General features: G+C 35.8%; 2 protein-coding genes across 2 annotated transcripts; one reads left to right on the plus strand and one right to left on the minus strand.

The window, feature by feature from the left end:
• Positions 1-3,216: 3,216 nt before the first annotated feature.
• On the minus strand, positions 3,217-5,368 carry LOC108835546 (xyloglucan 6-xylosyltransferase 2). Its single transcript, XM_018608783.2, has 2 exons — positions 4,156-5,368; positions 3,217-3,741 (listed from the first exon to the last, which is right to left on the minus strand). The coding sequence occupies exons 1-2, from the start codon at positions 5,188-5,190 to the stop codon at positions 3,355-3,357; spliced, it is 1,422 nt and encodes a 473-aa protein (XP_018464285.1). The 5' UTR covers positions 5,191-5,368; the 3' UTR covers positions 3,217-3,354.
• A 12,121-nt stretch (positions 5,369-17,489) lies between these two features.
• On the plus strand, positions 17,490-24,664 carry LOC108832933 (uncharacterized). The gene is made up of 27 exons (XM_018606383.2): positions 17,490-17,742; positions 17,830-18,076; positions 18,157-18,248; positions 18,670-18,783; positions 18,873-19,019; positions 19,154-19,815; positions 19,900-20,024; positions 20,108-20,199; positions 20,414-20,636; positions 20,719-20,785; positions 20,874-21,022; positions 21,095-21,165; positions 21,239-21,412; positions 21,496-21,567; positions 21,662-21,763; positions 21,839-21,928; positions 22,020-22,095; positions 22,177-22,273; positions 22,348-22,417; positions 22,494-22,673; positions 22,748-22,870; positions 23,245-23,328; positions 23,418-23,602; positions 23,684-23,822; positions 23,899-23,958; positions 24,124-24,228; positions 24,316-24,664. The coding sequence occupies exons 1-27, from the start codon at positions 17,611-17,613 to the stop codon at positions 24,427-24,429; spliced, it is 3,792 nt and encodes a 1,263-aa protein (XP_018461885.1). The 5' UTR covers positions 17,490-17,610; the 3' UTR covers positions 24,430-24,664.
• Positions 24,665-26,531: the final 1,867 nt, after the last annotated feature.

Below are 26,531 nucleotides of genomic sequence, written 5' to 3' on the forward strand. Positions count from 1 at the left end.
GCATGTGGACGCCCCGTGCGTCGGCGTTGGAAAATGTTATTTGATGGTCGTCTCCAGCAGACGAAGGCCAACGTCTGGAGGTAACGGCTTGTCGCCTGTAGTCTTTGACTGCTCTGACGGAGTCACCGCAGAGGGGGGATCCTCCCATGATTACGCTGATCCGGGGGAAGCGACTTCTGCGTCGAGATTCGATCTGTTCGCGGAGGTCGTTAGTCCCAGTGTCGTCTGCAGTGGTCGCGGAGGATCGGCGTTCTTTCGCTTTTTCCAAGTGCCTACGCAGGTCAGATCGTTTGGAACGGTTGAGCTTTATCCTCAGGTCGTCAACCCTAGAGTTGAGGCTGTCGCGTAGATCGGAAACTTGGAAAGGGTGATCCGGATCGATCCTTCGGGACTTGGACGCGCTATCTGTGATACCGTAAGACGGAGCTTCGGTGGGTACGAGGATCGCTGCAGTTGCGGCCTTTCGCTTTAGCAAAGTCCGAAGGTCGGTCCCTTCTGCGTCGGTAGCGTTTACTCGGGGAGAAGTCTGCGCAGTCTGCTCGTCGTCCGAAGAGTCACTCATTTTGGAGAGGATGACCTCTACTCGCCGACGGTTCCTCGGCTGTTCTTCGTCAGCCGATGAGTCGTCTTTATCCTGAGCATCCTCGTCGTCTGCTTTGGCTTGAGGTTGCTTCTCTTTGGATTTCTGAGATTTCTTTTCCTTGTTTTTGCTCCAGCTCTTGCCGTTCTTGGGCTTTGGTTTGGGGGGTGGCTCGATCTCCAGCTTTCCACTTTCCACGGATGACAAGAACTGTTTGTAGAGAACGTTGCACTCATTCGTGTTGTGAGTGTCGACTTTGTGATAGGCGCAGTACTTGCGGGAAGGGGGTGCGCCAGGACCCGAGGACTCGGGCGACGTTGGGCCTTTCAGATCGTTCTCGGAAGACGGGCGGTTGTAGACGTTCCACCCTTTTTCTCGGACTGCGGCAGTAGACGCGGGATCCGCTTCGTCAGCGACGGCGTACGCGAAGTTGCGCTTCGGATTGCCGGAGGAATGTTGCCTCGGCTCCTGTCGGTTATCACTCGTCTTAGCTGAGTTCTGCTTTGCTGCTGCGTCTTTTGCAGCGTTCTGTCGTCCGATGATTGCTTTCGTGTCTTCCTCCATTTTTATGAAGTTATGGGAACGCGCTATGGCATCTGCGAGAGAACGCGTCGGGTGTCGGTAAAGGTCGGCTCGGAAAGTAGACTTGAGGTGAAGGGTGTTTTTCAAGGATTCGACGGCGATCTGGTCGGGGATGTCTATCTTCGAGACGACAGATTTGAACTTTTCCATGAAGTCGCGGAGACTCTGACCGTTGGCTTGGGTTAGGTTCCACAGATCGGAAGCGGTTGCTTCCTCGCGAGTGAACATGATATAGTTCTTCAGGAAGGCGGTGGAGAGGTCATGGAAGCTGTTGACAGAGTTTTCTTTGAGGCCGGTGAACCAAGCCAAAGCCGTTCCTTCTAGGGTTTCGACGAAGAGCTGGCAAAAGCCGGCGTCTTTCTCTTCGTCGGAGAGATTTGCACGGCGCATAGCGATGTTGAACGATGTGACATGGACCGTCGGGTCAGAGAGTCCGTCGAAAGTCAGCAAGCGGAGCTTGTCCATTTTTCGGAGCCTAACATTGGTTATCTTCGCGGAAAAAGGGGTACGGAGAGACTCGGCGAGGACGCGTTCGATCTGCGGAGCAGATGTTGTCACGTGGTGTATTTGCGAGCTGATGTCGAGGATGGACTGCTTGAGCGCCGCGAGTTCGTTGATGGTTTGCACGTCGGAGGCGTCTCCACGAGCGTTGGTTGTCTGCGCTGGCACGCGGTCGTCGGCGTCGGGAGCGTCGTCTTGAGTAGGTAAGGCGCCGGCCGTCCTCTTGGTGGCGAAAAGTTGTCGCCGGTACGCTGCCGTCGTTGCGTCGGCGTTCGCGGCGAGGGGGCGATGAGAGCAGCGAGAGCAGTGAGCTGGTCGGTTACTGCCTTTTGGGCGGCGTCCTGTTGAGCTAGACGCGCCATAATGGTGTCGATAGATGCTGGTGATGGCACTGGCAAGGGAGTCGCCGGTGTTGGGGTTGGAGTCGGCTCACGAGCATCCTGCTCTTCGCCGGAGGTGGAACCGTCGTTAATCGATCCCATCTGGTGTTGACGTTACTTCGCTTGCCCCACGGTGGGCGCCAACTGTTTGATCGGAAAACGGTTCTATGCTAAAGTAGACAGATTTCGATTGTGGGTTTAGTCGAAGACGTTTTTATTCAGATGAGAAAGAGTTTGGTCGGTGTACAAAAGAGGAAACAAACAGTGAGGAAGAGAGACCGGAGCTCGGAAGCTGTCGGTCAGAAAAGTACAACGGCGAGAATACAAGATGAAAACCCTAATTCTAGCCGTCAAGTGAGTGAGCGTGATTTCGGATCCTTTCCTCGTTGTCCCTTCGTCCTCTTTTATAGCTGACGTCCTCTTGATCCCATGACCTAATCTTCGTGACCTAGGCTCGATGGGCTTTTCGCCCGTGGGCCGGGCATCGTTACTTCAACTCAACGGGCTTTGCCGCGCCGTTCTGTCGGGAGTCGGGCCGACGCGGAGTCGTCAGTGGGCCGGGTCATCTATTATTCGGGCCTTGTGGGAGGATGTGAATCCTGTCCCTACAGTAGCGTGGCCTACAAGCACAAGCCTTTTCCCAAGTACTATTTTGTCCTCAAGTTTTACACTAGTGGCAACGTTTTCCCCTCATATTTTTAAAAGGAAAATTATAATTCTGAAATTGTCATTATTAGAAATTTTACAATTAAAATTTTTATAAACTATTTAAAATTTAGGTTAAAATTTTAAAATATTATGTTAAACTTTTACAAAAAGAAATTCTAATTAATTATTATTATTTTTTGTATTCACATTTTGATACATCAACTTAAAAGACCCAAATGAAGTTGTAAATTCCCAAACTACACAAACATAACTCAGTAGTCAGTACTCTATTAGTATATCCAATATGTTTTTTGCCATCTTGTATACTAAAAGAATCAATTATTTAGTTGGTATATTTAGATACTTTGTCCAAAAAAAAAGTTGGTATATTTAGATACATTTGGAAGCAGGTTAAAATTGTTCCTGAATAAACACTGATTATTGATTTTATGAAGCTACAATATTTCTAATGGATGCCAAAAAAAAAAAGAGAACTTTTGAATTCGTTATAGACGTAGAGACAAGTAAAAAAAAAAAAAAAATATATATATAAACTGATGTCTCTGCACAATACTTTTGTTTTAACTCATCTTTACAACAACAAGCAATGACATAAAAATAGCAAGAAACAGACCACAAAATCCTAAACGCCGGAGATCCGAATCAAACTTGGTTGTTTTGTTGTACCTTAACAGCCTTAACAGCCTTAAACGCCGGGTGAAGCAACCCAAGCTCATCTTTCATCTCCAGCGGATTGCTCGTCTCGTTCCTCACTCTCTTGACTTTGCGACTAGCCAAAGATTTGTGAGTGAAACCATATATTTGCAGAATCTGGTTGTCACCAAAGTTAAAAGCTCTGTCCATTTGTTTAAGACACCGTTCAACAGGGTAGTCCCCAAATTTCCCACAGGGTTTGCAACCCACAAAGTGAGTCACCAATGGCCACCTGTGGTCGCCTAGACCCGGGTGGTAGTTCTCTATCATTTCCTCGTACCGGTCCACCAGAATCCCCCAGTAACCGTGAAGATAGTATCCACTTTCTAGGTATACCTATAAACAAATCAGCAGCGGCTCAGATAAGAATATATCAAAACCACAAAATGAAACTCACATTGTGATATGTGATGTTATTATCAAACATTTTTGTGATGAAGAAATGTTATAAACCGACAAGATGCAACTCACATTGTCATTTGTGAATACAAACCTAATTCCTATATGATCAAGAGAAATCATAAAACCACAAGATGCAACTCACATTGTGACACTTGAATACATATTCAACTCATATGTGATCAAGGGACATTATAAAACTACATGACATTGTGACTTGTGAGCAAAAAAAAAAAAAACTATACTTATGTAATCAAGAAAAGCTATAAACATACTCACATTGTGATTTATGAGCAAAAATTCGATCTTAATGCAATCTAAAGCTGCACAATTATGATTTTCAGTTATTACCTTGTTTCCCCAAGTGTCTCGCTGAGTAGCCAACAGATAAACCATTGCAGACTGATCATCAGCTTCGAAAACCGGCCTACCCTTAAGCTCACGGGTCAAAACTTTACCCGCTTCCTCACGGATCTTCCCTTTAGGACCCATAGGAGCCCAAGTATCAAGCAAATCAAGCGCCCACTGATTATTCCTAAGCAAGAAACTCCCAGTATTCAACCCAATCCAATTCTTATCATCATAAACCATCTCATTCCACCCATGCATCACCAGGTTATAATCTCTATACCTCTCCCACGGAAGCTCAAACGCCATGTCCGTAAACATAGCATCACTATCCATCCACCACAGAAACTCAACCTCAGGGTGAGACAGCAAAAGCTTCCTAATCAACGGCAGCTTCGCCCAAAACCCAGCCATCTCGGCGTCGAGCAAAGCCATGTTGTAGAAGATCTCGATCCCGTGGAGCCGACAGTAATCGATCTTGTTCTTGATCGACTTCAAGAGGTAATGGTCTCCGACAGGATTCTCGCACGGTTTGGGGGCGGAACCTGTCACTAATAAGACACGTGGCTTGTTTGGTCCGATGAAGTTAGGGAAGCTAGGGTTCTTAGCTAACCACTCGGATCTTTGCTCGTCCCAGTCGGATATCTTGGGTCCGAGAGTGTACGGTTTATTCGGGTCGGGTTTCTCCTCTTCTCCTTCGTCAACGAATATCTTGTTGATGTCAAACGTCTCGTAGTTATTGCTCCCGCCACCACCACCACCGTCGCCGGAGGATCCTCCTCCTCCTCCGCCTACTCCGCCTCCTACTCCGGTTTGTATTTCTTCGAGCACACGGTGAGGCTCGGCTCGTTTACGAGATGTTTGGAAATGCTGACGTATCTCGTCGAGATCTTGCTCCGGTGTACCGAATTTACCGGCGCCGATCGTGCCGCGTAGGACGACTACGGTGAGAACGAGGCAGAGAACAGTCACCTTTAAGTGGCGCAAAGCTCTTTGGATTCTCCGGCACCGGTGAGGTCCTAAACACCTCTCGATCATCTTCTCCAATCTTCTTCTTCTTGGTAGAGAGATTCTCTCTGTTTATTGCGATCTAATTGAGGTGTTTTAAGAGAGGATCTGAGTTTTCATTAGTGAAGAAGAAGATTCGAATTTGATTAATTATTTTCGGACACACTGTTACTTGTCAAAGTTACTACAAAGAGTTTTGCGTTCGGACATTACTGTTTTAAGTTGTCTGGTTCTTTTTACTCGGTTGTGTCGGTGGTGGTGTGTTAGTAGTAGTGTTGTTGACAGGTGGCGATATATCAGGGTATATGACTTGTGATCTGTGGTCCTGAACGCAACATTGATCTAGATATCAGAGAGGGTTGAAAAGTCAGCTCAATCAGTTACCATGGTTTTCTTTTATAAATAAAAATAAGGTTGAAACGGAAAGGGAACATAAATAGGCAAATGATTTTCAACTTGTTGGATACGGTTAATTACTCTAATTAGAGGTTAGTTGACTACCTACCAAATACTGCTTTTTGACAATATTTATTATGTTGTTTTAGGAAAAAAAATTTCGTTTATACCAAAAAGCTAAAGTTTTTGATTTTTGTAATAGAAAATGTACTTTTGATACATATCCGTTATATAATTAATTTACCAAATTTTCTCTTCTTTTTAACACATTTATCTGCCAAATTATCTTTCTATTTCTATATATAAACTAAAACGATATGAGAAAGCAAAAGAAATTGGTATACACGACTAGAGATTTCTAATAGGCTTTGAAGGAAGTTCACCAATTTCTTTGAATTTCAGAGCAAAACAAATTACTTATTATTAAAATATAGAAAATATTTGTATGATCCCAAAAACGGAAAGACCTACAAGGATGACAGAGGTGAGACCCATTAGTCTATGTAATGTGGGATACAAGATTATATCAAAAGTGCTTTGTTAGAGGCTGAAAATATGTCTTCCAAGACTTATATCGGAAACACAATCGGCTTTTGTACCAGAGAGGTTGATTTCAGATAATATTCTGATTGCTCAAGAGATATTTCATGGCTTGAGGACAAATAAATCTTGTCAAAATAAGTATATGACGATAAAAACGGATATGAGTAAAGCATATGACAGGGTGGAATGGGATTTTATCCAAGCACTACTCAATAAGCTAGGTTTCGACACACATTGGACAAAACTAATGATGGAATGTATTTCTTCGGTTCAGTATCAGGTATTACTTAATGGTCAACCAAAAGGTCTTATAACCCCACAAAGGGGTCTTAGGCAGGGGGACCCGCTATCTCCATATCTTTTTATTTTGTGTACAGAGGCTCTGATAGCGAACATTAAGAAAGCGGAACAAGGAAAACAATTGACGGGAATGAAAGTAGCGAGAGCTTGTCCATCAATATCTCACCTGCTGTTTGCAGATGATAGTCTTTTCTTTTGTAAGACACAAAGAGATGAATGTGAGACTATTCTCAGGATTCTAAAGGAGTATGAGGCAGTCTCGGGTCAACTGATAAATTTCCAAAAATCGTCTATTCAATTTGGGCATAAGATTGAAGAATCTAGGAGGCAAGAGATGAGAGATATATTGGAGATTCAGAATATAGGAGGTATGGGGTCATATCTGGGTTTACCAGAAAATATAAGTGGATCTAAGGTACAAGTATTTGGATTCGTGCAAGATCGTGTCGATACAAGAATAAATGGGTGGACTTTTAGGTTTTTTACTAAAGGAGGAAAGGAGGTGGTCATTAAGTCGGTGGTTACGGCTTTACCAAACCATGTAATGTCCTGTTATAGACTACCACAAACTACTATAAAGAAGCTTACGAGCACCGTTGCAAAATTTTGGTGGAGTCCTGGAGGTAGTACGAAAGGAATGCACTGGAAATCATGGGATAAGGTATGCCTTCCTAAGCAGGAGGGAGGTTTGGGTGTTAAGGATATTTTGAATTTTAATACGGCAATGCTTGGCAAACAACTTTGGCGTCTTATAAATAAACCGGATACTCTATTCGCCCGAGTATTCAAGGGTCGGTATTTCAGGAACGCTTCGTCCCTGGAACCAATCCGTTCTTACTCTCCATCATATGGCTGGAGGAGTATAGTATCTGCTCGATCTCTGGTTAGCAAAGGACTAATTAAAAGGGTGGGAACAGGTTCATCTATTTCAGTATGGAATGATCCTTGGCTCCCAACCACTCGCCCGAGACCTGCAAACAAAAATCACCACAATTTATTTCCGGAACTTACGGTTGACTCTCTTATTACTCCAGGTTCTAGGACTTGGAACTCACAAGCCATTAGGGCCTTGGTGGATCCATTGGATGCGAATATTATTGAAAGTATACCTCTTAGTCGGTTTTGTATAGAAGATAAGGATGGCTGGCATTTTACCAACAATGGAAAATATACGGTTAAATCAGGATATGAGGTGGAAAGGGTTTACCCTGACAAAGAAAAACAACCAGCTTTTTATGGTCCGACGGTAGATGCTTTGAAAGCTTTTTGTTGGCAGGTTAAGTGCCCACCAAAGATAAAACACTTTCTTTGGCAGATTGTATCAGGGTGTGTCGCGGTCAAAAACAATTTAAAATCCCGGGGAATGCAAGGAGAAATTAATTGTGATAGATGTGGGTGTGCTGAGGAATCTTTGAATCATGTATTTTTTGAATGTCCTCCAGCGCGGCAAATATGGGCATTATCGACTATACCAACAAATCCAAATGTTTTCCCCTCGGAATCATTGTTTACTAATATGGATCATTTATTCTGGAGAGTTCTACCCAAGATGAATGATCATCAGTTTGCATGGATACTATGGTATATCTGGAAAGCAAGGAACAACAAGGTTTTTAGTAACCTGAATGTGGATGCCAGGGATACACTGACGTTGGCTGAAATGGAATCTACTATGTGGGCTGCGGCCCAAGATTTGACTATCCGACAATCCATACCACCGCAAGTACATCCGCCTCCCTCAATTCCAGGGAGATGGTGCTTCGTAGATGGTTCGTGGAAGGATAAGGACTCTTTCTCGGGACAAGGTTGGTTCAGTACTCTGGAGGATTATGAGGGTTTAATGGGGGCACGAAATGTTCGGGCAAGTATGTCTCCCCTGCACGCGGAGGTGGAAGCATTGATTTGGGCAATGGAATGTATGAGGAATTTACGTCAGTTTCAGGTTACGTTTGCAACGGATTGTTCTCAGTTGGTGAAGATGGTTTCAGAACCAGAAGAGTGGCCGGCGTTTGCAAGTTATCTGGAGGATATTAAGAGTCTACAAAGTAGTTTCCATAGCTCACAGCTCATTCATGTACCAAGGACGGCAAATACAAAGGCGGATCGTTTAGCACGCAGTGCCAGACAACAATCGTCTTTTGTCATTCACATGGATGCCGAGCTACCAGTTTGGTGTAAATAGTCAATATGAGTCTGTATGTTTGATGACAAAAAAAAAATACAGAAAATAGCTAGTTACTATTAAATATGAAGCAAAAAAGTTAGTTATTACAATCCTACTATATATCTATCTTATTAAAATATATGTACTTTAAGATTTTGTTTGGAAAAAAAAAATTGATTGGAAACATGGATAATAGAATAAATAAGATATGTTTGGAAACAATAATATTAGAATAAATGAGATATGTTTGAAAACATAGATAGTAGAGATATGTACTTTTTTTATTTACACATTTAAACATTTTATTTTTAATAAATTAATTACAAATGAGAATTGTTAAGAAACATGAATAACATATTTAATTTTTTTTTTATTTAAACATGTAGCTATTGTTTTTACAATAAATTAAAAAATCTACTTTCTATATTTTTTTATTTACAATTCTATCACTATATTTACAATTGTTCATGATGAAAATAAAAACATAAACTGAAATATAAATATTATATTATATAAAACTATTTTTAAAAACAGTATTACCTTATTTAGTTTAGTCAAATATAAAATTTTCAAAAGTTCAATTTTCAAAAAAAAAACCATAAAAAATCATAAAATGAATAATAATTCATAGAAAACTAATGCATAAAATTAAAATTTTGAAACATGGATAAAAGTAAGAAGAAAAAGTAATGGCTTATGTTATTAATTAAAATTAGAAATCTATTATATCGGTTTTAAAATATACAAAATGGACTAATATAATTACCTAAAAACATTGTTTTCTCTAAAATAATCACAAAATAAAAATTAAATTTTATATACATATTTCAAATCAAAATAATAATTTAAAGTTGATTTAAATCAAAAATTGATTTAAAATATGCATATATTCAAAAATTTATTTTTACTAAAATATTTTCCAATAACCATTATTAAAAAATGTTTTCAATATATATAAGAAAAATACAAGAAAAAGATTAATTTCATATACCAACTTAAATTATAGTTTTTATATTTCACATTAAACTTTTAAGAATGTAATATATGTGAATATTTATAAAATAGTACATATAAAATACTATTAATTATATGATTATTTATATGATGGACAAATACAATTAATTATATGATAACATATATATGATACATAATAGTGACTAGGGCTTGGCGTTCATGTATCCATTCCAGTTCGTTTCGAATCTGTTTATTTTTCCGGTTTTTGGGATCAAAGATTTCAGTCCCATTCATATATTTCTAAATTTTTGTTCGAATTATGACTAGGGCTTGACATTCATGTATCAATTCAAGTTCGTTTCGGATCTGTTTGGGTTGTGGATTTCCGGGGTCAAAGATTTCAGCCACATTCAGATATTTTTAAATTTCAGTTCGAATTATATTCGGATCTTTGCGGGTTCTGTTCGGGTTCGGATAACCTATTTAAATTATTTTTTAAAATTCATTATATATTTTGAATTTCTTAAAGTCTATAATAAGATAATATATTGTATATAAATCTGAATAACATATGTCAGAATACCTAAACTTAACATATAATTTGCTTTGGTTTAAATTTTGGATCAAAAATCAAAAATTTTTTTATTTTTTTTTTGGTGTTTTGAGTGTACTTCCACTATGTTAGATATTTATATTTGATTATTTTTATATACTTTCAAGTATTTAAACCAACCTAAAAGTATCATATATATTCTGGATGTTTTTGTATATATTAAAACTAAAAATTATTAATATATATAAGTATATAAATCTTTTTTCAGATACATTTTGATATCCAAAGTACTTCGGTTCGAATTGGTTATGGTTTCGGTTATCTAAATATCAAAATTTTGAATAATTTGGATATTTAATCAATTTTGGTTCATGTTTGTATTACTATTTCAAATCGTGATCGGTTCAGTTCTTCAGATTTGAATTTTTAATTCAGCTTTGATATTGACATGAAAAATAAATAGTAATATATTTTCGAAATATACACCCGCACGAGCGTGCATGTCAAAATCTAGTTAAGTATTAACTAAGAAGTCACTTAAGTGATTTTTGTTCACGTGTCATTCATATATGAAGTTTCAAAATATTATTTTAATCTGATTGAACGATTTTTTTTTACATTTTTCATTTATTTTAAGGGAAATGGCATCCAACAACCATCAAACAAATTATAACTCACATTTATCTGTCAAATTCTATTTTTTATTTCTATATATAAACTAAAACGATAATAAAACAAAAATTAAAGTCTCTCTAAGTTCGCTCTGTCTTCTCTCTAAACTTCCACCGGTGAAAATAGTACTTCCGGCCGACGGGTGGGTATCTACAGCCACCATCGGTCTGGCGTCTGGTTTATCTATTTTCTTTTCTCTTGCATGTATTCGGGAAGGAAGGGGAAGTCGTCTCCTTTACGGTTCGGTCTTCATGACCACCTTTGTCTCCGGGAAGTAGCAGATCTGCTTCGTCGGCTTTGTCTCCGGGAGCCGGTGGCTTCTATTCAGCACCGGTTATCACCGACTTTTATCTCTCTTGGCCTAGGTTTTTCTTCTTCGGTGTTGGGCCGTTTATGTCTTCGGCTTTAGATCGGGGGTTTAGTTATGTAATTCTCCTTGTCTTCGATTGCTGGGTTCTGGTGCACGGATGAGATCTAGACATGGAGTTTGAAACTCTCCGTCGACGGGGCTTTTGCCGTGCAGAAGAGATGGTGGTGGCTTGTCAAGTTGCTAATGGTGGTGTTGGTGGCTCATGATGAGATCTTGGGACTGTCCGATGAAGATCTCTGTTAAGTACGAGTTAGGCGACGATGGGTGCGGTGGTTCTGGCTCCGTCGTGTTCCGGCGAAACGCTTGTTTGTTTCTTCGTCTCCGGTGTTGGCCTCGTGATTAAGGTCACAGTGTGGTGACTATGTGATGCGTGTCCTGTGGAGGGGTGGACCTTCAACACGTGGGCGTTTCATGATCTCTCTGAAATGCATGGTGATATGGTGCGGTGTTTGGGTTGTGGGCTCGGTTAAAAGCCCAAATATTTTTACTTTGGCTTGCTTTTTATTATGGGCTTTATGTTTTAATGTATGAATTTTTTTTTTGGGCTTAGACCTGCTAATAAACATATTAGATGGTAAAAAAAAACTAAAACGACATGAGAAAGTAAAAGAAATTGGTATACATGACTAGAAATTTCTAATACGCTTAGAAGGAAATTCACCAATTTCTTTGAATTTCAGAGCAAAAAAATTAGTTATTATTAAAATACAGAAAATAGCTAGTTACTATTAAATATGAAGCAAAAAATTAGTTATTACAATATCAAATAAAATCCAGACAATTGGGCCGATTGGTTGGATTGTAACATTAGAAAATTTACGGTAGAATTTAGACTATAGAATTTTTTGATGTAGCTGTATCTAATGTAGTTGTAGAAATTAAATAAGAGAAATGGTAAAAAGGAAATATATTCATACATCAATATTTTAAGAAGGAAATAAATTCATACATCCATTTTTTTGCTTTAGAAAGTAAGGCTTCTACAACCTTTTTTTTAATTGATTTTAGCTTTAAAAACTACTTAAAACATTATTGGTAACTTAAATGGTTGCACATATAAATTAAAGTTAAAGTTACTAGTTACAACCCAACCAATCACCCCCAATATTTTTCTTCCTTTTTTTGTGTTTGTTTTAGATATATCTTACAGCATTTGAATGTATCCACATATGTCATCACATGATGATTTCAGAATCCTTAGAAAAATATGTTACTATATCAATATATCCCTTATATATTAAACAAGTAGCATTTTTAAAAACAAACCTTAATTGTGTAAGTTAATAACAAAATTGCCATTATGCTTAGGTGTCAGCATATTAGGCATTCTCACATCCTTATTCTAACAACCCTTTTATTACTATACTATTTACATGAATATGCCATTGGACATCCCATCACTTATATCATTTATTGATATTATCATAGAAACTATACATTCGTATACTCATTATGTGAACGTTCATTATATAAATAAACGTTAGTGCACTCACTATAATACAAACGAATAGTCAAGTTCATATTGTTTTCTTTAAAACATTTTTTTTCTCTAAAATATATACAAACATTATTTCGAACCCTTATAATAGTTACCTCTTCAAAGAATAAATTACTTGGTACAAAAAATAACCTTTCTATCATCCAAGATTTTCGAATTGCTAACTTTAACGAAACTTTTGATTTTGATATATTTTATGTTTATACTTTTGATTATGATATATTTAAGTTTTATATTGGTTTAGACTTTCAATTATATCGGTTTATAGTTTTGATTATAAAGTATAGAATCTAACTATACCAAACACTTTAAAAAAAATAAACTATACAAAACTTAAGGTCAACAAAGTAATGTTTTTTGTCAAAAAAAAGTAATGTTTCTATGGGTGTATTTCTCGGTGTTAAATCAATATATTCACTGAATACTATTAAACTACAGAATATAATGGTAAAAATCTCATTGATTATAAGAACTAACAAAATCGGTTTATATTTGTTACAAATATCACTGATTACAAATCTCAATATATTCTAACATTATATGGTAAATACAATAATCTACTGGTAGAAAATATAGAAACTGGAATATCTATAATTATTCATATAGACATCGATGAATAACAAGTTTTAAATGGTACCAAATAATTGTTAACAACTAATTAGCTAATCCATAACCATTTCAACAAATAAATATCATTATTACAATATCAATACTAATAAAATATAAGCAAAATTTTGGACCCAACTTTATTTTAGATAGAATATTTTTAAAATATTATACACTATAATATTTCTAAATTTCTAAAAGTGTATCTACATATATTAATATCTATGAAAATATCCTAATAATTTTAATACCTATCTCCAATTAGTATATAAAATCACATATCATTTAGGTGAAATTAATATAAATGTATATTACAAGAAAATAAATACAAATATGTTTTAATCAATGTTTTTTTTGTCTACAAAAAAAAATCAATGTTTTAAAAACTCACTCATACATTAACCAGGCTATTTTTAGTTATTGGGTAATTTTAATATATAATAATATATACCAATATTAAAAAATAGAAAATCATGTTTTAAAATATAGTAAAGTTTTAATTTTTTTTTCATTTCATATAACAGATAAAAAGATAATTAAGTATTTTTGTAACAAGTTAGAGTTACGACATATAATACAAATACAATAAGATTAAAATTAGTTAATATTTAAATATCCAATGTAAACATTAAAATTAAATTTTTAAATTTTTAAAAATTACAATTTAAATCATATTGGATTGGATTACATTTCCGCTATTATATATCGGATCACCCGGTGTACCGTTCGTCTGAAGATCTAAGTCAAGTTTAAAAACGCTGATTTAAGTGCAATTTTTTTAAATAGATAAAAATATTACAAATTAACAAAAACATTGTAACATTATTAATAAAAATTTCATCATAAAATATTCCACGGTTTCACCAAAACCGAATCCCCTTTCACTTAATTTTCATCAATTTTTTTAAAGTTAAGACAAATGAGTTTTGTTTGTTTTTAAGACTTAATAAAAATGAGATAAGCTTTCAGTCATTTAATATTAGGCCTAAATAAGTTATCTTGCTACTACACTGATTAGAAAAAAATTGTTTTCAACTCAAATTGTCAAAATATTAAAAAAAATCCAATCTGTAAAATGTAATATAATGTTAAACTAAATTATAGTATACATGATCACAAGTATGTAATTTAAACATATATAGCAAATTATAATAAACATAATCTTAAATTAAATTATAATATACGTAATCACAACTTTGTAATTTGAATATTTTTATAATTATCTCATTCCGCGCAGGACGCGGATCACTACCTAGTATATTACTAATGCAGAAAAATATTTTATATTATTTCCTTAAATAAAAGATATGCAGTTACCTAATATGATTAACAAATATATGACAATTAATGATTTTGAATACTAAATATATTATACTAATCTTTTTTTATCTTTCATCTTTTTATTTAATTTATATAATTAAAATATTTAAACAATTACATTAATAATATAATTAAAATTTTAGATTTTTATTATATGTTATATTTTGAATTTTTAAAACGACTATAAAACAAAAACTGTTAAAAGTCTTACGATGAAAATTTTGTGAACAGTTGTTTTACTTTTTTGTTATTAAAAATACAAATAATCATAAAATCATATGAATATGAAGTATCTTTTAATAGATATTCTCTATATATTAAAAGAGAAGCATTGTCATTTAATACTTTCACACTATATTGGACACATGGCAGTTTTATAACGATTTTAATTTGAGTATGATGACGTGTCGTTCACAAACAATCATTTAACAATTAATGTGTTAAATTAATGTGTTCACACATATTTTTTAAAATCTACCGCAAACAATTTAGTGTATTCATATACTAATTTTTTTAATCGGTTCATTTTATTTTTGCATTTTTGACATTTGTATTAGTGAACTAAAATTATTTTTGTACAACTATTTAATATTATCGTTGAAAAAAATTCAAATCATTAAAATTCACATCAACTATCTGGATTGAGAATGTTCTTAAAAATTGAAAATTTTGTAACTTGCTGAAATTACTAATGGTTGAGGCTTCTATACACAAAAACAACAAATAGTTGTGATTAGTTATGCATTAAGAAAACCAAAAACTAAAATAAAAACCACAAACAATCATCCTCTAGATCTTATGGGCTATAATAAAACCAAACCAAGTTTGTTCAAAATATTTCCAGTTCTGAATTTTATCCATATTTATTAGTTTGATTCTTTATATTTCAAAACTAATACATTTATTATCATTCATAATTAAACTAATATCATCATTTTAATTAAACGAAATTATTAATTTAAGGAAGAGATTACATATTTCCTATATTCGTAACTTATTTTAGTTTAATTATGAATGAACATATTTTTTATGTTTTTGAAATATAAAGAATCGTTTTTTCTTTTGGGATAAAACAATTTATCACAAAGCAAAAAGAATTTTCAAAAGGTCACGTGAGGTATCATGCATGGATCAGTGGATGTATACACGCACACGTGCCTAACAAAACAACAACAGTTAGACGAACCGGACCCCAAGTGGTGTCCATCAAGACGTGTGTAGCAGTGAACCTGTTCGGTTCTTTCCCGTCTATAAAAGATTCTTCACGCGTCATGTTTCGGTCATTGGTCAAACATTATTGATTTTTTTTAAACAAAACATTATTGATTTTACCCACTGAAATTCAAAATAAATGGGTGACTTACGTTTTTTTGGTTTGTGAAAAGGGTGACTTACAGACTTACAGTTGACTTTTTTTTTGAGAAAAGAGTTGACTTATTAATTCCTTCATCTGTTACTTTATTTCAGCTAAATGTTTTCAAAAAGGTGGAATTTGGCTGAGATTTTCTCCCAACAGTCCACATAACTTTACTTTTTTTTTTAACATTGGAACCGATTTACACGTAACATAGTACATATTTCAACATTGAAAACACGTGTTTCTATGTTTAAAACGTCATTTAATCAAAGAAAAACATACAATACTGATATATGTTGTATAACATAATATTATATAGCATGCACAAAATGATTACTATAAAAGCAAAATTTATGAAAACTATGCAATATTTGATTAAACAAAATAAAACTTTGATGGTGGATAAATTACATTTATATAAATAATTTAATCTAGTGTGGTTAAATTGATTAAACGAAGCCCTGTTCGTTTACACATCATGTGACTTGCGATTTGTGACTAAGATTATCTTCGTTTATTTGTTGTGTGATCTGAGATTTGCGACCTTCGACTAAACCTGCGACTGAATTATGTTCGTCTACACGAGATGTCGTGTGATCTGCAATTTGCGACATGCGATCAATCGCGCGATCAGTTTTTTTTTTTTAATTTTTAGTCGCTGTTTTTCGGACGACTTAAATCGAAACGTATAACTGGTTGCGTAACATCGAAACGAACAACGACATGTGGTTTACGACTTGCGACCAATCGCAGGTCGCAAGTTACGCGACAGCAAAACAAACAACAGCCTGCAACTTACGATTAGTCGCATGTCGCAAGTCGCAGATCGCGCGATAATTTTGACCGGAGTAATTCGTTATGTTTTTTGTTTGTCAACTTCATAGTGTTTTTTTTTGAGCAAATTCAACTACATTGTGTTTATGTGGTAAAGTTTAAAAGGTTTGTTTGACTCGTGGAGTCAATCTCCAGAAAAGAGCAAGTTGAAGAATCTTGCCTTCTTATCTGTCCATACAAGTGGTACGTGCACAAGCGGATCCAACTCTTGGTTTCTTCTAGTAAAAAAAATAGACGAATTTTTTTTTTTTTAAATAGACGAATTATTAGTTTTTATAAGAAAATTAGAATGGGGAGAAATCCATCATAAAAACTAAAAAGTAACAATTAACATACTACCCGATTTGTAATGACTTAACGGCGTAGAAATTATAGCCATAGACTACTCTGAACAGTAAATACATATTAATATTAATTTTATTATTTAAATTACTCAACAAAAATCAGCTATACTTAAAACTCGTGAAAACTGTTAAGCTACACTTTAGCCTTATTTTATTAAAACGACTTTTTATTAATTGGAAAAAGAGACATACAACAAGAGCCACACAAAATGAATATGGAATAAGTTTTCAAAATTTTTTCTCATAAACATTGAAATGATAATTGAACGTATATATAGGAATGTAAAAACATTAATTTAAAAATGTGGATATAAGACGGTCAAGTTGTTTATAAATTTGACCAGTAATGTAATTTAACGCAAAAACAAATTAGTATTAAACATAGAATAAAGCTGCAGGTTATATAAATTGACCGTAGGGAGTAATCATTTACATGAAGTCTCTCTGATTTTTCTTTTTCGATTTCGTCTCTATCCTTCTTCTTCTCCTTCTCTCTTCTATCGGGAACAAGAGAGGTTGAGAAAAAAAAATCGTGAGATATGGTTGAGACGAGACGCAGCTCTTCCGCTTCCAAGCGTTTCTGTTCTTCTTCCTCATCCCCTGAACCGTCTTCTTCCTCTCCACGCCCCACCAAGCGATCTAAGGTCAAGATCGATGCCGCTATTGAATCTGTACGTTAAGTTCTTGTCCGAATCTGAGCTTTTCTTTTTGTTTTGGTTTCGAATCTGATTTTTATTTTTTTTGATTAATTAACCTAGGCGGCGGCGGCGGCTGAACCGGCGGGGTCATCGTCGGCGAGCGAGATTCCGATTGAGAATCAAGGACCGGTTTCGGATCCTGGATCGGAATCTGGGGAACCGGAGCTTGGATCCTCTGATCCGCAAGGTGTGGATGCGGAGAAGCCTGTTGTCTTAACTGATGTGCCTGTTGTGATGGAGATCTCTCCTGAAGCCGACGCTAACCCCGAATCCGATGTCTTGGCTACGACACCTACTACTGTCGCAGGTTTGCTGTTTCTCTGTCTCTCACGCTTTTTTTTGTCTGATTAAATTATTATTTCTAATGTGTCTTAATTGTGGATTTAGGTGAAGTGGTGACGGATGGTGAGAAGTCAAAGGCGGGGAAGAAACGAGCTAATAAGGCTCCATGGGCGAAGCTACTTTCTCAGTATTCTCAGGTGTGTTAAATTGTTTTTTTTTTTCTGGTTTGGTTTGATCTACTAGTCTGTGAATTGGGTCTTTAGGGTTTACCAGTGTGTAGTTGTTGTAATAATTTTAGTAAAAAGGTTTGGTCGTTTTAGTTCATTCATTTTTTTTTTTCGAATGAGTTCAGTTCATTCATTTTAGTTGTCTGCATGTGTTCTTTTATATTTTTTTTCCGACATAACTATCTTGTTATGTTTAGAAGTATGCAATTCGTTTAGTCTTTGTAGTAAAGGTTTGGTCTTTCAGTTCTTGTCGAACGTGTTTAGTTTTTTTCATGTCCTGTTTTTTTTTTCCGACAGAATTATGTTGTTATGATTGAGACTTTTCTACTTCTTGACTACGATACTTCTGTTTATCTGATTGTCCTAATGCTTTTTTTCTATGTAATTTCAGAACCCTCACCGTATCATGAGGGGCCCTGTGTTCACTGTTGGTCGCCGGGGATGTGATTTATCTATCAAAGATCAATCTATGCCCAGCACCCTGTGTGAAATCAAGCAGTCTGATGTAAGTACATCTGATTTGCCCCTTTTTCGAACTCGGTCTCTTTAAGGACAAACGTTTTTTTTTTAATTCTTATATAATTGATTGTGCAGCACGGAGGTCCATCGCTTGCAACTTTGGAGATAACAGGGAATGGAGTTCTCGTTCAGGTGAATGGCAAGTGTTACCAGAAAAGTACTTGTGTTCACCTTCGTGGTGGTGACGAGGTCATCTTCAGCAATTTTGGCAGACATGCTTATGTATCCTTTTTGGTGTTAAGTGTGATAATTTATTTAATTCGCTTTTATTCTGTTTATAACGTTTTTGCCATTTAAATTCAATGGCATAAAAAAGTTGAGTGGTTTTTGGATAACTTTTCTTAACCAATTTCTAGATATTTCAACCACTTAAAGATGAAAATCTAGCTGCTCCAGACAGAGCTTCTTCAGTGAGTGTATGCGAAGCTCGAGGTGCACCTCTGAAAGGAGTTCATGTTGAGACAAGAGCAGGAGACCCCTCAGCTGCTGATGGAGCCTCTATATTAGCATCTCTATCAAAGTACCGCAACTTCCATCTCCTGCCACCAATTGCCAAATCTGCCAAAAGGCAGCAGCAAAACCCCGAGGTTCCTGTCGTACCTTCCAGCTGCAATGATTGCATCTCAGATACCGACATGAACGATGCTGATGATAGTAACAATGATCATGCTGATATTGCTTCTGTGGAGAAAACCCCTCCTTGTGCTGCCGATGAGAATCTGAACGCTGATGGCAGTGGACTGGATCCTTTCCAAGAAGCTGATGGCGGAAACCCTCCTGGTTCTGGTTTCGAAATTAGACCGATCTTGCGCCTTCTTGGGGAACCTTCTTCAATTGATATAAGGGGCATCTCCAAACTGCTGGATGAGAGAAGGGAAGTGCGAGAACTCCTTAGAGAATATGATCTTTCATCTACCATATCAACTAGACGCCAGGCGTTTAAGGATAGCCTGCAAGGAGGAATACTCAATGCTCAAGACATAGATGTTTCTTTGGAGAACTTCCCATATTTTCTAAGGTCTGCCTGCTGCTATATATATATTTTCTGTTATATGATGGTTTGCATGATTTATAGCCTAAACAATTTTTTGAAATCTCGCAGTGCTACGACGAAGGATGTTTTGATAGCGTCGATGTATGTCCATATGAATGGTGGAAGTAAGTTCGCTAAGTATGCATCAGACCTATCTACTACGTGTCCCCGTATCTTGCTCTCTGGACCAGCAGGTATGAGACTTTAGCATCATTAGTACTTTGTCTTAGATGCCTATTTTTATCTAACAATATTTTGTCATGTGAATTGTTTTTAGGCTCTGAGATATATCAGGAGATGTTGGCAAAAGCGCTTGCGAAAAGATTTGGGGCCAAATTGATGGTCGTTGACTCTCTTCTGTTGCCTGGGGTAATCTTCTTTTCTTTCCCTATATTTTCTCTTTAATGTTGTTTTAGTTATTAAATTATTACCATTTCAATGTGGTAATAATTGATATTACTGACTTTTGCTCCCAAATAGTTTAGATGATATAAGCTGTCACAGTGTTTATCTGCCATTGTGTTATTGAAGAATAATAGGTTTGGTCGGTCATTGATTTTGTGCTGTTTCTTGATGGCTTTAGGGATCACCGGCCAAGGAAGCCGAATCTTCTAAAGAAGGTTCTAGGCGTGAAAGGCTCTCTATGCTTGCTAAAAGAGCTGTTCAGGCCGCACAAGCATTGCAGCAGAAGAAACCAACTTCAAGTGTGGACGCTGATATAACAGGTGGCTCAACATTGAGTTCTCAAGCTTTACCAAAGCAAGAAGTGTCAACAGCAACTTCTAAAAGTTACACATTCAAAGCAGGCATGTTGGTTTTTATTGTCTGGTGGTTCAACTTTCTTTGATGTACCACTAACTGAACATGCATTTTTTATCCATTTTTTAGGTGACCGAGTAAAGTATGTAGGTCCTTCATCTTCTGCTATTTCTTCTCTTCAAGGCCCACCCCTTAGGTATTGCTTTCTATTTTTTCTAAGTCTTTTCACATTTACTGTATTTAAAACTCAATTCTAACACTTCTCTTTGTCTATTTATTAATAGGGGACCGACCATTGGTTTCCAGGGAAAAGTACTCCTTGCATTTGAAGACAACTGTTCATCTAAAGTTGGGATTAGATTCGATAGGCCTGTGCCAGATGGCAATGATCTTGGTGGCCTGTGTGAAGAGGACCACGGCTTCTTCTGTGCTGGTAATTACCACGCGGTTATTTCCAATTTTGACCCACTATTATTATTTTACTAATATCCTTCTGTTATTCCAGCTAGCTCACTCCGGTTAGATGGTTCTTCCAGTGATGATGCAGACAAACTCGCCGTTAATGAAGTCTTTGAGGTATATTTTACTCTCTTAAGTTATGTGGAGTGCCTACTCTATCCACTTGTTGACCTCTTGACTCATATCACAGGTTGCACTTAGTGAGAGTGAAGGAGGGTCGTTAATACTGTTCCTGAAAGATATTGAGAAGTCGCTGGTTGGGAACAGTGATGTGTATGCAACCTTGAAGAGCAAGTTTGAGAATTTACCGGAAAACATTGTTGTCATGGCCTCACAAACCCAGTTGGACAGCCGAAAGGAGAAAGTAGGATACTCATTTAATCTTCCCTGCTTCTATTTTTGGTATCCTTATAGCTGTTAACTAAATTTTTCTTGTTATTTTTTCAGTCCCATCCTGGAGGTTTCTTGTTTACCAAGTTTGGTGGTAACCAGACGGCATTACTAGATCTTGCATTCCCGGTATGGACCTAACTTCTCTTTGATTATTTTTCACATTTGAAATTGCAGTGTATCTTTTTTGAGATGTTGAAATTGATTCTTTGATCATCTGCAGGATAATTTTAGTAAACTGCATGATAGGAGCAAAGAGACTCCTAAATCACTGAAACAGATAACTCGGCTGTTTCCTAACAAAGTCGCCATCCAATTACCTCAGGTTGAACCTTCTTCTTGCTTTGGTACATGTCTATTTTTTTTTATTTCATTATCTTATGCTCTCAAGACATGATAGGATGAGGCTTTGCTCTCGGACTGGAAGGAGAAGCTGGACCGTGATACAGAGCTTCTGAAGGTTCAGGCTAATATAAGCAGCATCCTAGCTGTGAGTATCTTCTCATCAAGCCCTTCAGCTATCTAACCGTTTCTAGTTTCCTTCTATTTTGTTAATGTCTTTTTGTTGATAATCGTCACAGGTCCTCACCAAAAACCGGCTGGAGTGCCCTGACCTTGGAACCATGTGCATCAAAGATCAAACCCTTCCTCCTGAAAGTAGGCCTCTTGTAACTTACTCTTTTTAATGATTCGTCCAACCCCATGGTTGACTAATCAATTGCTGTATGTGTGTTCTAGGTGTTGAGAAAGTGGTTGGCTGGGCTTTAAGCCACCATCTTATGAACTGCGCAGAACCCACAGTCAAAGACAACAAACTTGTTATCTCAGCAGAAAGGTAAGCATCCTTTGTATATACTAAAATACAGCTTAGATTTTGCAAATTAACCCTTTGGCTTGGCGTTGTTGCAGCATTACATATGGCCTGCAGATGTTACATGGGGTTCAGGACGAAAACAAGAGTCTGAAGAAATCCCTCAAGGTATTATATCTTTTCTCCCACGTACACTTATTAAGTTCAGGGTCTAAGAGTTGTTGTTTTTGCTATGCTGTTTCAGGATGTTGTGACAGAGAACGAGTTTGAGAAAAAACTCTTATCAGATGTCATCCCCCCTAGCGATATAGGTGTGTCCTTTGATGATATTGGGGCTCTGGAGAATGTGAAAGACACACTTAAGGAGTTGGTGATGCTTCCTCTTCAAAGACCTGAGTTGTTTGACAAAGGCCAGCTAACTAAGGTACCTTTAATTGCTCTATGTTTGTTTCTCTCTCGTTGCTGGACATTAAATATATAAATAACGTTTTACTGCAGCCTACGAAAGGTATTCTGTTGTTTGGACCACCTGGTACCGGAAAGACAATGCTGGCAAAGGCAGTAGCAACTGAAGCTGGCGCAAACTTCATCAATATCTCAATGTCCAGCATTACTTCAAAGGTATCTCTCCAACAGTGGTCTAAGTCAAACCTACTAAAACACTCTAATACAAGTTTTAGTGACCGTAACAGTCCATAAAAAGAAAATGACCAAAATATATTTCATTAAAGAGCTAAACACTAAGCTATTCCTTGACGAACAAATGCATTTAGTTTAAATAATTATTTTAAATATTGATATTAATTTTATTATTTAACAATTTATACCCAAAACTAAAACCTAATGTTAGACTGATTAACCCAATGAGTATGTATGTGTCTTCAAACTTTCTATGAAATTTTTTTTTGGTCTTTTTCTCATTAGAGGCTATTTTTGTAAACTTATTTTTGGTCTATTATCGAATATTTCTCTAATGTAATATGAATGCTTTGCAGTGGTTTGGTGAGGGAGAGAAGTATGTTAAAGCTGTCTTCTCTTTAGCAAGCAAGATCGCTCCAAGTGTCATTTTTGTTGATGAGGTATGTTCTGTTTCGCCACTTCTTCGAAGCTAAGCTTTATGTATTTTTTTTGACCTCTGATGATTGCTGGAAAATCATTTATTATTTAGGTGGATAGCATGTTGGGAAGACGTGAGAATCCAGGGGAACATGAAGCTATGCGTAAGATGAAGAACGAGTTCATGGTAAACTGGGACGGTTTAAGAACAAAGGATAGAGAACGAGTTCTGGTCCTCGCTGCTACCAACAGACCATTTGACCTCGACGAAGCAGTTATTAGACGGCTTCCCCGGAGGTAAACTACATTTTTGTGTCTCTTATGAAAGATGATTCCTCATGTTGTAGCTATTGCTGAATGCATAGTTCTATGTTGCAGATTGATGGTGAATCTTCCAGATGCGACCAACAGATCAAAGATCTTGAGCGTTATTCTTTCTAAAGAAGAAATAGCACCTGATGTTGATTTAGAAGCGATTGCAAATATGACAGATGGCTACTCAGGAAGTGACTTAAAGGTTTGTACTCATCTCTCTCATTGAGTCTCAATCACCTTGGCTTTGTTAAATCTCACATCCTCTCATTTGGTTGCAGAATCTTTGTGTAACTGCTGCTCATCTTCCAATTCGAGAAATACTGGAGAAAGAAAAGAAGGTTTGGTTTCCAACTTAAATGCATTTACCACTGTTCTAATATTGTTATAAAAATTGGTCTAGGCTTATAATCAGCCTTAAAATAATTATTTTATATAACATTGACATTTACTTGCTAATCATTAACTCAGCTTATCTATATTCTGACTTGTTGTTTTGACTTCAGGAAAAAACTGCAGCTGAGGCTGAGAACCGTCCAACGCCTCCATTGTATAGCTGCACAGACATTCGTCCACTGACAATGGCAGATTTCAAGGCTGCCCATGAACAGGTAGGTCGAAACAATTGTTTCCTATACATTTGTGTTTATTATATATAGATGGAAGATGAGACTAAATGATCTCAAATACATGTATAGGTATGTGCTAGTGTGTCTACGGACTCATCGAACATGAACGAGCTTCAGCAGTGGAACGAGCTGTACGGAGAAGGTGGGTCAAGGAAGAAGACGTCCTTGAGCTACTTTATGTAGAAGAGACGAGAGAGAGAAGGGGAGAGATTTGTTGGTTTTTATCTGATTTTGGTCCTTTCTTTTAATTTATAAAATATTTATGTACAGAAGAGAGAAAAGAGTGTTGTTCGGTTTATTGTCTAATTCATTTTCTTTCTCAACATAAGAAGCCAAAAACATTCGCTGTATAAACTAATACATGCGTATGTATATACAGGTTCGGATCTTTTAAGGATACAAACATGCCTCTTGTTTACTTTATTATTTCATTAGGCAGATCTTTAAAGACCTAATCTCAACTCTGGGAGATAACCGTGGTGAATGTTCGATTATCCGTAGCCACAGAATCAGCAAAACGGATTCGGTTAGGTATGCTCGGGATGGCAGAGAGTACGTGATGCTAAAATGTCGCAAGACACATCTTCTGTTTCGGTACAAAGAATCAAATTTCGCCTTTTTAGGGTTTTATGCAGATAGTAGAACTGGAACACTTGGAATCTCCTTGGACTTGTCCACACGGACGACCAGCGATGATGATGTAACTACATTTTGTAAAAATATAAAATGTAACCCTGTTCTATTATTTTCTTAGTCGGTGGTCACAGCAGGTCGTCAATCTACTATCTACATTTAGCCATATATGACTAGGAAATGATAAATTGAATTAAACCATATCTTGACAAGAATATCAAGATCAGTGATCGTTCTTAGCAAACAAGAATTTGGTTGGATTTCAAAAATCATTAAATATCTCCTAGTCTTACATAAAAACTAGATGATAGCTTGCGCTCTACACGGAGTAAATATTTTTTTTTTAAATATTTTACATAAATATTGTAAACAATATACATTTGTTATCAATAACATTTCTTACATTTGATTAGAGGTGGACATTCGAGTACCATTTGGTTCAATTCGGATCTTTGCGGATTTGATTCGGTTCGGATTTTTGTGGGTTTGAGTTCACATAACCTATTTATTTATTTTTTTCAAAAATTTAAGTTCCTATATACTCTAAATTTTTCAAAATCTATAAAAATAATTTATAACATATAAATTTGAATAATATATGTCAAAATACTTAAACTTAACACAAATTAGTTTATTTTAAATATCTGGATAAGAAATCAATAGATATTTTAGGTATTTTAAGTATTGTTTAGCTATTTTAAACATGTATTTATAACTATTTGTATATATATTTCCAAGTAATTTGGACAACTTTAAAATGTCTTATGGATTTTATATATTCTTTTAGATATTAAATTTAAAAATAATTAATATATTTAAGTATATAAATTTGGTTCAGATATATTCGGATATCCAAAATATTCCGGTTTGGATTGGGTTCAATTCTGGTTTTCTAGATACCAAAATTTTGACCCATTCGGATATCTAACCAATTTTGGTTAAAGTTCGTTACTATTCAAATTAGAGCAAATCTGAGGATTCCATGTTACCAATTCGAATAAATGGACCTCCGATTTTGACATGAGATATAAAGGATAGTGATATCTAACGAATATTAAAATATTAAGGTTTCAATATTCTTTCAATGCAAATTTCACAATTGACATATTTATGTACTAAATAAAATTTCATATTAATTCGATTTTATGATCATTTATATCTTGTTATAACAAAAACTAGATTTTGACCCGCGCTTCGAAACACGGGTATTGTTTTTCACTTTTATGAAATATATTATTTGTTTGTAATTATTTAATGTATTTATCTTAGTATAACTTTCTTTATAATAAATTCGACACTCTATCTCTGGTAAACTATATGTTTCTCTAGCTTTGTTATACTTTCTCTCCAATCAACATATTTATTTGGCTTATTGTTAAAATAAATGATTTTAGAACGCAACTGTACAATACTTTTACATTGATATTTTGTTTAAACAATGTGACATATTTATATATTAATTAAATATTTACATTGTAATTTAAATTTTTATACAAATCAACATATTTTTGTAGTTTGTTGTTAAAAGAAATGATTTTGAATCCAAATGTACTGTATTTTTATATTAATTTTTTTGTTTCAGTTCATATAATTTTTTTAAATATATTTATTTCAGCTGAACCAACTAATATTTTGTTAAATTGGCTCATGAA

The sequence above is a fragment of the Raphanus sativus genome, chromosome 3 (genome assembly GCF_000801105.2).
Source record: "Raphanus sativus cultivar WK10039 chromosome 3, ASM80110v3, whole genome shotgun sequence".
NCBI classification, from domain to species: Eukaryota; Viridiplantae; Streptophyta; class Magnoliopsida; order Brassicales; family Brassicaceae; genus Raphanus; species Raphanus sativus.

What these genes read in the sequence shown, in the direction of transcription:
- LOC108835546 (XM_018608783.2), bottom strand. Translation starts at nt 5,190, where the DNA reads ATGATCGAGAGGTGTTTAGGACCTCACCGGTGCCGGAGAATCCAAAGA. An exon ending in GAGACACTTGGGGAAACAAG is followed by an intron (nt 3,742 to 4,155) that starts GTAATAACTGAA and finishes ATTTGTTTATAG; the next exon opens with GTATACCTAGAAAGTGGATA.
- LOC108832933 (XM_018606383.2), top strand. Translation starts at nt 17,611, where the DNA reads ATGGTTGAGACGAGACGCAGCTCTTCCGCTTCCAAGCGTTTCTGTTCT. An exon ending in GTGAAATCAAGCAGTCTGAT is followed by an intron (nt 18,784 to 18,872) that starts GTAAGTACATCT and finishes TTGATTGTGCAG; the next exon opens with CACGGAGGTCCATCGCTTGC. An exon ending in ACAAAGGCCAGCTAACTAAG is followed by an intron (nt 22,674 to 22,747) that starts GTACCTTTAATT and finishes GTTTTACTGCAG; the next exon opens with CCTACGAAAGGTATTCTGTT.